The sequence below is a fragment of the Crassostrea angulata genome, chromosome 1, assembly GCF_025612915.1.
Source record: "Crassostrea angulata isolate pt1a10 chromosome 1, ASM2561291v2, whole genome shotgun sequence".
Taxonomy (NCBI): domain Eukaryota; kingdom Metazoa; phylum Mollusca; class Bivalvia; order Ostreida; family Ostreidae; genus Magallana; species Magallana angulata.
The window spans coordinates 26,487,142-26,500,116 of NC_069111.1; the positions used below are offsets into that span (position 1 = coordinate 26,487,142).

Below are 12,975 nucleotides of genomic sequence, written 5' to 3' on the forward strand. Positions count from 1 at the left end.
TTTCTGATATCAGTAATTCCAGTGCTTGATATCAAAAAATCATTTTCTGATATCAGAAAATACATACTGAAACGGCGCCCCATAATGATAAAGAGAGTATCTATTTTCAAGATTTGTAACTCTGAAACTTATGCTAAAAAAAGAGTTTTGCTTTTCTGTTTTTTTCCGCAAAAAAATCCAAATCGGCCCCTTTATTATCTGTATTTCATATAATTTCATACTGTCATCCTGAAATACGCAACTACCACCGGAAATACAAAGTCACGTGAGACATTGGTCATAATACACATCTGCTGCGTTGGAAGATAACTTGTGGTTGACGATGGTTTGTGGAGGTTTTACTTGCTCCAAGAATACCCTTGCAGCCTTAAATATATTTTACATTGTAAGTACCAATTGAAAATGTTTTTATCATTGAAAGACCACTCTTTATTGACATTACTCGTGAGAGGATCTTCAATTGACAAGGAGAATGGTCTGCTAGAATTATGAGAAAAATTCTGCCAAGTAGATTTCTTAAAAAACAGTGGGTGAGAAATTCTGTAGAGAATCAATCAGAATGATGTTTGATACATGTTTCTAATAAATCACGGTACTCGGTAGTTTTAGAGTTACTTGCAATTTTTGTATCCCCTGACAGTGTATCCCAGCTATGAAGTGAGTACAGTATAATAAGTAATAATAGATCATTTTATTTGCACAATTTAAATGTGATAGTATGGTGGAACCTACTGTCACTGACTCAGTCTTTATTTTCCATTGATACAGTGGTTTGATTCAAAAAGTGTTCCGATTCAATGAAACTGTACTGGCTTACGACCAGTTCTTGCCGAGTACTATTTCTCGCCCGAACATTGTGATGTCATTTTTTGTATATAATTTTATTGTTGATAAAATGACGTCATAATGTACTGGCGAGAAACGAGAATTGGTCGTACGCCAGTAAATAAAATGGGCATTATTTTAAAATCAAACATTGTTTAAAATTTTATCCTGCAACTTCCTCTTGCACTGACCTAATAAAGGTAACTTAATAAAGTTAAACAAAAGCTATATTCGGTCAATGCCCCTATTTACAGCCTTGTGCACTGATCTGACGTTTAAATGCATAATAAGGTCATCTTTCTTGCTTTGTTTACGCCATGGCGTCATGAATTTAACCACAGTTATGCAGTGAAATTTATCGAAAACAGCTTGGTTGAAGTGTTAAATGTGAAATATAAGGATGCATAACTGTCTTAAACTATAAACGATTATTAATTTGGGCTCGGGTAAAAAAAATGTATTTTAGATATCAAATGTTTAATCTACATTTTTAACAAAAAAAATCAGTTACCTGAATTAATGCATTAGACTCGATAGCAGGACCACATAACTTTTACTGGAAGTTCTAAATACAATGCAATCCACCTTCTGTTTTGATCCAGTTAACTCATAAACTCGTAAGACTCTCTGCCATTCTCAGCTCTTAGTCAGTTTGCTTCTCTTAAGGCTGATCCTTATTTTACCTTATAAATAACTACCTTAAGAAGCATGAATTGAACAGGATTGTTCATTGATTGTTTCATTAACTTGTAAATTTTCAATGTAAAATATGGGCTTGATGATTATACTGTAATTCTAAACCTTGAATACATGTTCTTTGGTGCAGCAAAAATGTTACTTCTTTAAAATTTTGTTAGGAAGTAAATTATGATGTACATGAAATCTCTTTCACTGAATGACACCAAAGCTTTTTAAGTGTATAAGCATCAGTTTTGTAGAAAGGACCCGGTATATTTCCGTATTTGCCTGCAAAGTGTTAACACTATATATTTATCTTAATTGCGAATGCTCTTCCTGTTCTTATGACAGGAACCTTGAAGTGATGATCTGATCTTTGAATACTTAAATTCTGAAGCTTAACTAAAGATCTGGAGTTTTTTGTAACAATCAACAAAACTGATAAAAAACCAAATCGACTGTTTTATTACATGTTCTAGCTGGTATCAATTACGAGGCTCCTTAATTAATGATTTTTGGGAGTTGATCGTATGCAGTTACTGAATCAGAGTTTAGACCTAGGGACAAATCATGACTGCTGACAGGAGTCAGTACTTTTAAGTACTTGAAAGTAATCGATAAATTTGATGTAATGTATTTAGAAGCATTGTTTTTCAAGGAGTTAATGACCAGTTTTTATAATCACCCTGAAAATAGTCACTTTTTAAATGGTACAAACAATTAAGATATTTTTTGTAGCCATATGTATTCCTATGCCAGAGTTCAATATTTCTTGGATATGATTTTTCAGATATATATCGATTTCGATAGAATGAATAATAATAAAATCAACTTCTGTCAGTACTTTGATTTTATGTGAAATTGATACATGTGTATTAATTGATTTGATATTTGGCCAGCAAATGATGTGGGTGGGTGCGGAGGGGGAAAATAAGCTGAATTCATGTCAGTAATCAACATGATATGATATGGTTTGATACAGTAAGTTTTAGACCAATGATATTTCAGGATTTTTATTTGAGGCAGAATAAATGTTTGCAAACTTAATTTGATAGCAATGACAGATAAATGTACCTGGTAGATAAAATGAAAAGTGACAGGGGCTGTTCATATTATCACAAATGTATACCTATATAATCAATAGAGTAAGTGGTATGGTCACATAATATTATTCTTTTTTTTTTAGATTAAAAAAAATTAAACATTAAAATGTGACTTAATTGAAACAGCATAGTTTGAGTTAGAGCTAAAAAAGTGACATGATGACATTTATACCATGTATTGTTGCAGAGAATTCTAAATTAATTTTATTTGTACATCATATGTTGTTTTATCTTGACTAACAAAGAAATGAAATTCTGATTACGTTTTGAACATCTGATGCAGCTGTAGACAGGGTATTGGACCATCAATAGATAACATGGACTGGTACATGACATGGACACAGCTGGCTGAAGATTGGGCCAGGGAACAATAGAAATCTGGGGGGTGATAATATCAATCAATGACAAGAATAATAACGATTGGTTGAGCAAATAACATCAATTTTATAAGGTTTCATGTAGAATGATAATTTTCAAGGGATATTTGTTTGTAAAGTTCTTCTCAGGAGGAAACAAATAGTCTGTTTTTTGTTTGTTTGGTTTTTTTTTTATATTGATAAAAGTTTTCTAAAACCATTCTGATTCATAGTAGACATGATTTTTTTTATCAGGATTTTTGGTATGTGAGGGGGATGCAATTTTTATAAATCTTCCTTATAAATTAAGACATTTCGTCAATAAACTACAAAACGCCTACACCAGAGTAACTGCTCAACCTTTAATATTTCAACAAGTGGGATATGAAGTCCAGAAGCTATGATGGAATTTTACCAGATACATTATTATTGAGAAATAATTAAAAAAACCTACTTTCATTTTTGATTAAAAAAGCGCAAAATAACAAAAATGAGAGTAAGGTGGTGGGCCTGCTGTGGCAGATCCAAGTCAGTGGGAGATTTGCATCAAAATACAGTAAAACTTGGTTATAGCAAAGTCCTAGGGATCAATGGACTTAATTTGTTATATACCTAATTTCTTATATTCGTTTAACGAATTCGTATAAAAGATATAGCGAATTCACTTAATACATGTTTTCTTTCACCAGACTACAATTTTTGCTAATTGAGGCTTAGAATGAAAATACAGTCTTTTGGTACCTTAAAAATAGGATCGTGAATTAAAGAATTTATGTGAAAATTCTTTCAAAATGTTATGTTTAATGGTTGTGCAAACTTTTAAAACAGTTAATACTGAAAAGAAATTCATAATCAAAGTGTTGAATTTCAGTGTTCAAAGTGTTAGATTTCAACTATACAGGACTCAAAATCAGTTCGCTATACCCATAACTTTGTTATATCCAATTTCGTTATAACCGTAAATTTTTGCAAAGATTTGTTAGGAACTTTACTGGGGACTCAAAAAAAAAGATTTCGCTATATCTGTGTTAATGATTCCACAGTATCCCCTTTGTTTATGTTTTTTCAGGCTATATCACACCCTCTCTTTATTTTTTCAGTTGGTGTCCTTTGTGTTGGTGGGAGTTGCTGCCTATGCCCGAGTGGTAACCGTGGTCACCAGCCTTGCTCTGGTGGGAGGTGTCATTTCCTGTGGCGTCTTCCTATTCTTCACAGCCTTAATAGGACTTATAGGAGCATGTAGACACCATCAAGTGCTGCTTTTTTTTGTATCCTTGGAAACTTGTTTGAGACAGATTTTCTACATTGTTACTTTTTTCTTTTCAATTCTGGAGCATTCAGTTAGGGCAGTATTAAATTAGGATATGATTCAATCTCAAAGCTTGAATTAAGAAAATTATGAACATTTTTATAGTTGAGGTCATGAGTTCACAGTTCTGTCATGACCTTTCACTGACCTGTGGCTCATAAAATAATAATCTTCTTTAGATTTCTTGAGCACATATATTTTTTAGGCCTAAATTTAGAATTGTTTTGTTTGATGTACTCTGACTGACACATGAAAATTGGCTGACTCAGTTGTTTTTTTTAGCACTTATCAAAATTCTGATTTATTTTTTCGGAAAAAAATATCTAGATCATATTGGTTTTAAAGTTTAGGGTTCATCTGTTATATTCCAAATGCTTTAATAGATAAGAATAAAACTTGTAACTTGCAAACATCTATACAACATCTATGAAAACAGTTATGAACAAAGCCATGTGTATTATACACAACTGTGTATTATATTCGACAAATTACGGTGTAGAAAATTATGTCAGATTCATAAAAAAAACTAACCAAAAACCTGCCGACCAACCCACTTTTGAAAATGTGGGTCAGAGTACAACAAACAGAAAATATTTCATTGATGACCTTAGTGTTCACACAGTAGATAACATTGCATGTATCTCTGAATTGAATTAAGAACACTGTAGATAACTCAGGCCCCTATATGTTCACATCAGTATCGGTATCTCTGAATAGACTTAAGAACATTAGATTTCCTGAGCATGCTCAGTACATGATCATCCTGTTCCTGGTGTTCTTGGTCCAGTTCTCCCTGGCCTGTGCCTGCCTGGCCGTCAACGAGGAGCAGCGAGAACAGCTGGCCAAGTCTGGCTGGGACTTCTCCAGTAACGAGACCCGCATCATTGTCCAGGCCACCTCCCAGTGCTGCGGATTCAAGGACCAGGACGGGGGCCAACACCCCTCCTGTAAAAGTGTGAGTGTTGGGTTCAGTGGTACCTTTTATTTTGAGAGGTATTGTCATTGTAAATGTGGAAAATTCCACACTTTGTATTGATGCAATTTCAACATCAAAGAGGAGGCCAGTTGGTATAATAAAGAGCCAAGAACAAAATTTACTTGAATATTGTATATAAAGATAATGATAATGTATGCATGAAATAATTGCTTTTGTATCTGATTGTGTTGATATACTAATAGCAGAATCACATTACAATTTACCTGAGTTTCCATATACATAATTATTTGTTTAGGTGAGCAGTGTGTTTTATAAGCCTCTTGTTATATTTTGCAGTTGAAGTGTTGTGCAGGTTCAGATGCTGGATGTTGTTCAGGGATCAATAATTCTACTTTGATGAATTGTCCATGTTCATCTTGCTTAGAGAAACTTAGTGATAAGATAAACTACGGCTTCAAGTTGACGGGAGGGATAGGCCTGTTCTTCAGTTTTACGGAGGTAAGTATGATAGGGTAACGGTGCTGCACAGAGTCAATGTTTCATTCTGTTTCATTTTGTTGTAGGCTAGAAAACAATTAATACTTTTATATACTCTGGCCCCTGAAAGAAGATGTTTTATTAAGATTTACTTCTTATCATAAGCTTTGATTGTAATATGATAGGTATGTAATGAATGACTCTACAATTTTGTCAATTATTTTGCTCACTTAATAATTGCAAATATATTACATTTATTAAAATATATATTTGAGCATATATGAGCATTTTGAATCTTTAAAGCAGTTAAGTTCTCATATGTTATTATATAATTGCCAAAGTTATTGCATGTTTGAAGTGCTGAGCTGAGAAATTTTCTCAAAAGATGCATAGGTATATAGACTGGGCATCCTTGTAATTAACAATTGTCTTGCACATGCGGGGAATGGCATGACTAAGAATTGAAGCTTAGCTGATAAATCTGTGTAAGGGCTGGTTGAGGAGAAATCCAAATTAACAAACTTGAGCAAGCACAATCAGGGGGGAATGGTTAATCCCTGATCATGAGTTGTTAGTTTTGAGGCATGAGAAAGCAAAACTTGTGTTGTCCAACATCATCACATCCTCTTTAGTGAGTTACATAAAGTGTGTCACATCAGCATGAGATTTCTGTGATTGTGTCTCACGTTTCCCGTTTTTCGGTATGTTTTACTTACAGATCCTAGGCGTCTGGATTACGGTTCGATATAGAAACCAGAAGAATCCACAAGCCAATCCTAGTTCATTCCTTTAATTACTCACAAGTGTGTATAGTATACTAACTGTGCACTGCATGGCATTTTTATACCCCCCGCAAACAAAGTTTGGGGGGGTATATAGGAATCACCTTGTCCGTCCGTCCGTCTGTCCGTCTGTCTGTCTGTCTGTCTGTCCGTCTGTCTGTGCAATCATGTCCGGTTCATATCTTTCTTATGGAGAAACATTGGAAGTTCTTACTTCACACAAAGATTGCTTATGACCTAAGGGTGTGTCATGACCTTGACCCAAGGTCATTCGGGCAAGGTCAAGGTCACTGGCAGAAAAAGTGCAAAATTCGTGTCCGGTCTATATCTTTCTTATGGAGAAACATTGGAAGTTCTTACTTCACACAAAGATTGCTTATGACCTAAGGCTGTGTCATGACCTTGACCCAAGGTCATTCGGGCAAGGTCAAGGTCACTGGCAGAAAAAGTGCCAAATTTGTGTCCGGTCCATATCTTTCTTATGGAGAAACATTGGAAGTTCTTACTTCACACAAAGATTGCTTATGACCTAAGGGTGTGTCATGACCTTGACTAAAGGTCATTTGGGCAAGGTCAAGGTCACTGGCAGAAAAAGTGCAAAATTCGTGTCCGGTCCATTTCTTTCTTATGGGGAAACATTGGAAGTTCTTACTTCACACAAAGATTGCTTATGACCTAAGGGTGTGTCATGACCTTGACCCAAGGTCATTTGGGCAAGGTCAAGGTCACTGGCAGAAAAAGTGCAAAATTCGTGTCCGGTCCATATCTTTCTTATGGGGAAACATTGGAAGTTCTTACTTCACACAAAGATTGCTTATGATTAAAGGGTGTGTCATGACCTTGACCCAAGGTCAATTGAGAAAGTTCAAGGTCTTTGTTTCAAAAAAGCTAAATTCTGTCTGTGTCATTTCTTGTATTAATGGAAATATTAGAAGCTAAAAATTAACAGGTTTCAAAAATAAAGCAGTTGTTATTTATAGAAAATGGACAGTGAAATAGATTCATCCAATATTTTCTATAATAGCAAAAAATACACGCGTTATGATTTTTTTCTTAGCGGGGGGTATCAATTGTGAGCTTGCTCACAGTATCTCTAGTTTTTTCTGTATCAGCATGTACCGATACATATACACTTCCCTGCATCCAATGGCAGCCATAGCATATATATAGCGTATCACTTAATGGTGTTACTTCTTTTGCAGCAACCATATTAGTTTTGTTGAATCGAATAGCAGATAGCTTTAACAAATACTGTCAATGCATCAATATTAAAAGCACAGAATCTTATTTATAGTATAAATAAGATTCAATGCATTATTGATGCATTGTATTATTTTAAAACTATCTATATAATTAGATAACAAATTACAAAGGAATTTTTTATAATTGAACCCCCCCCCCCCCCCCCCATTTTCCTGCATAATAACCAAACCCCTGTCCTAAGATGATATATGTATGAGAGCTATATGGTGTAGGGTATTTGTAATTTTTATTCTCTCTGTTTATGCAATCATTTATCTGATATTTTTCTATTTTTCTCTGGTTCAACAAGGATTTTATTCACACACTTCAAACATCTCAATTACACATCGTTATAGTGTGAAATATGTGTGTATAACAATTTTTCAAAAGTATAAGCCATTTTAAGTGTTGCCACAAGAATCTCACAAGCATAAAACCTTTGTTTATTTATGTAACAACTTGTTCATATGCTTTATACCTTTTCACTACAGATGCTTTAGTGTCTTTTCAACTAATCCCAGAGAATAACATCAGAATGAAAGTCAGTGAATCATTGACTATTAATTTTTAGCTAACTCTAATTAAAAGTTATTCATTTAAAAATTTTTTTTAGCTAAAGTGTTTTTTTTTTCATTGTGGCTTTAACAAAAATTGTTTATCAAATGAAACAATCAAAATTTTTGAACATTCACTTAAACAGATGGTTACTTTACAACGGGCAATGTATGTTTAAACAACCTTAAATTTCTACTTCATGATAAAGAGCATCTCCTCTTTATGTAAATTTGGACTTGTGTTAAATATTACATATGTCAAGCATGACTTTAAAATCCCTCTCTTTTCGACCCCGGGTTTGGTTTTGTACTTTTATTTTGGTGTTGGTGTATCAATAAAATACTAGCAACAAGTAAAAAAATTCTTTATAAAGTGAATTGAGAGGTTGAATTACAGTCTTGTAATAGACTCATTAACGATCTCTGATCCTCAGCAATGTTCGATAACTCTAAATTATCCGCAATTATTTTATTCGTACCATAAATCTGCCTTCTATATATTAGAGAAATATACCAGTAATAAGTCTTGTAGTGTTAATATTACACTCCACTATTCAAAGAACTGCTTGGCTTAGTGGCTCCACGGAGACCTACAACGTAAAGGTAAAGGGGTTCGAGCCATCGATGTACCAGTACAATCGTTTGTTTTTTTTCTCTAATTTGATCTCAAATTGTATATTTATTCTATTATATCTATCGTGGCCAAAACTGCGAGAAATTTGTAAAATGCATGAAAAAAAAAATACTTTGAGGCTGAGGATCGGAGAACCTTAAGAATGCCCTTGTATATTTGATCAAACTATGTACCTGTAGAGATGTTACTGTTTCACTTGCAAACCATAAAAGACAGATTTAGGCACAAAGAAAAATTACAATCATAATATCTTTAAAATTCTTATTTTGATTATTGCTGTAATGTCCTTGTTGATATTTTTTTTAAAGAAAGTCTCATCATGATAGTTTTCTCCATGTATACATTCATGACTCAAGTAATGTGTTGTGATCTTCTTTTATTTTATTTTGCAGCTTATAGGTGTGTGGTTGGCACTGCGGTATAGAAACCTCAAAGATCCCATGGCAAATCCCAGCGCATTTTTATAACAGTAGCTCCTAGTTAATTATTAATTTATCATTCAATAAATAGATTATATCGTATATGCTATGTGAGAGAAGAGAACATGGGGTTAGAAATTGAGGTTTATATGGGGTGTGGTGTTTACTGGTAAATGTTAGTGACTGAGAGGTGTGAATTGTATGTATAATAATACCTTATTGCATTAATGAAAGGAAGATGAAAAAGGAATGAAGGTTGTAGATTTGTTTAATTCAATTTTCCTCTGGCTAATTTTTTTTCTTTCCTCCTGAAAAAAAGAATAGGGGGAGAATACATATTACTGACAATTATATACATATACTGGTACACGTGTACGGTGTATACATGTATATCATGCGTAAACTGATTTTTTTTATTCCAATTTTTTATTTATCATATGTTAACTCAACACCTTTGAAATACTTTTAGAGATATTAATATTATAAGTTCTAAAGTACATGGAAATTCAATGTCATTTCATGTGTGATTTTCAATGAAAAATTTTAAACAACTGTCAAAACTCATAAGTTTGTGCAATATTTGCAATTGTTTGTTGCTTACTTTTATTTATAGCCACCTGTTGTGTACATTCATGGAAATAACTTGTTTCATATCACCAAAAACATGTTTTTTGTAATTAAGATGTAATTTGATAATAAGATTGGGGCATTTTATTAACGGGAGAAACTTTGGTTTATATTGTGATAATGTGAGTGCTTCTTTACCCGAGATTTCTTTTCTTAACCTCCAAAGTAGTGTGTATAAATATAATGTGGGGATAAAAATTATTGTGAGATATACCATAAATGTATTAGTGTATGGACATTTATGTACACTCAATGGTCCAAGTGCAAATTGTCCTTTATACACCTAAGGTACTATAGGATGTTCACCCTTGGTCTACAATCAAGTACTCTATATCTGTTTACATTCCATATATTTTCGACACTATATTTATACTCTTAATTGATTTCACTGAGACATGACAAGAATAGATATTCATAAAACTAAAATTGAATTGTGATAATTCAGAATCTCAGATTTGTGCAGTGGAGTGACTGAATTAGTTATTTCTGTTTGATTTCATTTCATTTGGTACAAGCACTTGAAACCTTGGTTTTATCTAACTCTTAAATTTCAACAAAAAATGTATAAATACATGTGCTGTAGTAAATATTGTTGGTTTTTATCTCATCGACTGTAAATACATCCCAGATGTATCTATCTATAAAGCTTAGTAAAGAAAATTGTAAAAATTGTTTTTTGAGATTGACTTATTCTGTACCTCTGTGTCATATTACACAAACATGAGAATAACAATGAGAGTGTTACTTCTGATCTCTGTTTTGTTGTTGTTGTCTCCCTTGGACATGACCGTTGTATCCTACTGTTTAGAAATCCATTTTTTAATTTAGAATTGAAGGAATTTTTTTTAATGGAATATTGGTGTCTGCTGTATGTCTTGGCATATAAACAATGAAATATTCTTATGTGAGAGTAGGAAGTAGGTACTGCAAAAATAAAGACCATCATCGACAATGTTAGGAGTCGAGACATTTCAGTATTTGCTTTGTTTAATCTTCCAAAAAATTGTTTCATTAAGAGTTTCTTTCACATTAAGAAGCTGGAGATTCTGAAGATGTTTTACACGTGTGCTAAGACATACAGCATAATTAGTAGTTTTATATCGAGTTTTATTTATTTTCTTAATATATTGTTTTTGTTTTGTCATTTAGTTTTGTAGGTATAGAAATTATGGGATAAAATAAAGCACAATTCAGTATAGATCAGTTTTTGTTTTTTGTCCATATAAAAACAGTAATGAAATGAAAGTATTGAGGCTACTTCTGTGGGTTTAGTTAGAGAAATTCAGCTTACATGTATGCTCTACATCACATTGCCTTTTATGGCTGCAATGTGATCATTGCTGATCCAGGATGTAAGAAAACAGAATGGTCAACGACTTCTGATTTAACTTCATTGTTGATTGATAACATACATACTTGCATTGCTTTTTCAGTGTGTGAATTTTCTAACGAGGGAAAAGGTGCTGAGCATTTAGCAACTTCTAAATGTGCAGCAAGTGACAGCATTAATAAAGAGGCTTTTTTTGTACATCAAAAGTATGTTAACATAAACATCAACTTTCACTGCTTATTGATTTCATTGATTGATTTATGGTCCTTCAATGATTTTACATGTATGTTCCTTTTGAAAAAAAGGAGACTCATTGTTTTGAATTTTGGTTGGTAAATCAGCCCCCAGGATCATGAAGCAATCTTGGACTTAAGTCAAAAAGTGTACACTGTCTTAATGTCTCTGGATTGAAAACACTGACAAAATTGAAATGCTACTTTTAGAAAGGGTTTTCAAGTTGATATAATGTTGTCAATTACAAAACTCAATCATGATTTTATGAAAAACAGTTATTTTATGACTGACTGAAAGTTTGACTTAAGGATAAGTCTGAAATTGCTTCATGATCTTGAGGTGTCTTAAACTGTCCTTTAACATCTCATGAACTCTATGCAGGACAGGTAACGTAAATGGTACACTTGTACCCAATTGGCACCATGTACCCCCTATTGTGAGGTTGGCATGTCACATGGTAAAGAGCCAATTGATTGTGGTCAGCATCTGAAGACGATGTCGATTCTTTCGCAGAACATTCGCTAGGGGAGCCAGAGCGCTGCTGGATGATGATAAATTCCTGTTTTTCTTCCATATTAATCCAATAAAGCACGAGATAAATAAAAAGTTCTCACAAAAAAAATAATTAAAAGGAAATAACGTTAGTATGATACACAGGTGGTCTTCTCTGAGCGAGCACTGAATTAACTATGATGGGTAGTGGCGGGAAATCTTTTATTGTTTCTATGAATTAGTGGTCATTATCTGCGCATGCGCTGGATACTGCATATTTAGCTATGAATGTACGTAAGAGGACGAAGGATAATTTAAAAGAGTTGTCTTCTTAACACTGGTTTTCATCATTAATTATTGAATACCAATTTTTGTGGATTTCGTTGTTTTGTTGAGCCATGAATTGAAATGTTCATTGAATTATAATTTCTTCTAACATTTTGTATTGATAGAATCATTGGACATGAATTTAAGTATCCTTGAAACTGATTTTCACTTTAATATCCACGAAAAATTGATACCCACGAATATTTATGAAACCACAGTATATGGGAACCATTTTCTTCACCAATATCAAACTTGGTTCACCGGTACTCTTTGCAAAGCAGTTGATTTTCGGGCCACAAGCATCGTTTGACACCAACGGTTAATTACACGTCATTTCTTATGGAGAGAACGACGCATAATTAACCGTGGGTTTCCGACGATGGGTCACGTGATAAAGACTAGAACTGCCTCGCAACTTATGAGGATATCCATTAAATATCAGGCGAACTCTTTATGATCTGCAGACATCAAACTTAGCACCCCTATTTATTTAGTTTTTTTATGTCGCAATTTAAGTCAAAGTTAAACTACTCTGTGTCTCCATTGATAGACTTGGGTAAACATTCTTCTTTCAGTTTTAAGGTATACCATTCAAAACCTTCATTCCTCAAGTCTTAATTGATGAGTTGCTGTAGGCCAAAATACAAGG

The 12,975-nt window shown here is 33.4% G+C and overlaps 1 protein-coding gene across 2 annotated transcripts; it reads left to right on the top strand.

Moving 5' to 3' along the window:
* The first annotated feature begins 229 nt into the window (after nt 1–229).
* LOC128186996 (tetraspanin-13-like) lies at nt 230–11,141 on the top strand. Of its 2 annotated transcripts, XM_052857000.1 has the most exons (6): nt 230–385; nt 4,063–4,230; nt 5,023–5,226; nt 5,545–5,706; nt 6,404–6,488; nt 9,290–11,141. In XM_052857000.1, the coding sequence occupies exons 1-5, from the start codon at nt 323–325 to the stop codon at nt 6,476–6,478; spliced, it is 672 nt and encodes a 223-aa protein (XP_052712960.1). In that variant the 5' UTR covers nt 230–322; the 3' UTR covers nt 6,479–6,488; nt 9,290–11,141. The 2 variants fall into 2 exon arrangements, with proteins under 2 accessions (XP_052712960.1, XP_052712969.1); XM_052857009.1 differs by lacking the exon at nt 6,404–6,488.
* Nucleotides 11,142–12,975: the final 1,834 nt, after the last annotated feature.

Bases quoted from the DNA above. Each gene is read 5' to 3' on its own strand.
- LOC128186996 (XM_052857000.1), top strand. From the start codon at position 323: ATGGTTTGTGGAGGTTTTACTTGCTCCAAGAATACCCTTGCAGCCTTA. The intron at 386-4,062 runs GTAAGTACCAAT...TTATTTTTTCAG, and splicing joins CCTTAAATATATTTTACATT to TTGGTGTCCTTTGTGTTGGT. The intron at 5,707-6,403 runs GTAAGTATGATA...TTTTACTTACAG, and splicing joins TGTTCTTCAGTTTTACGGAG to ATCCTAGGCGTCTGGATTAC.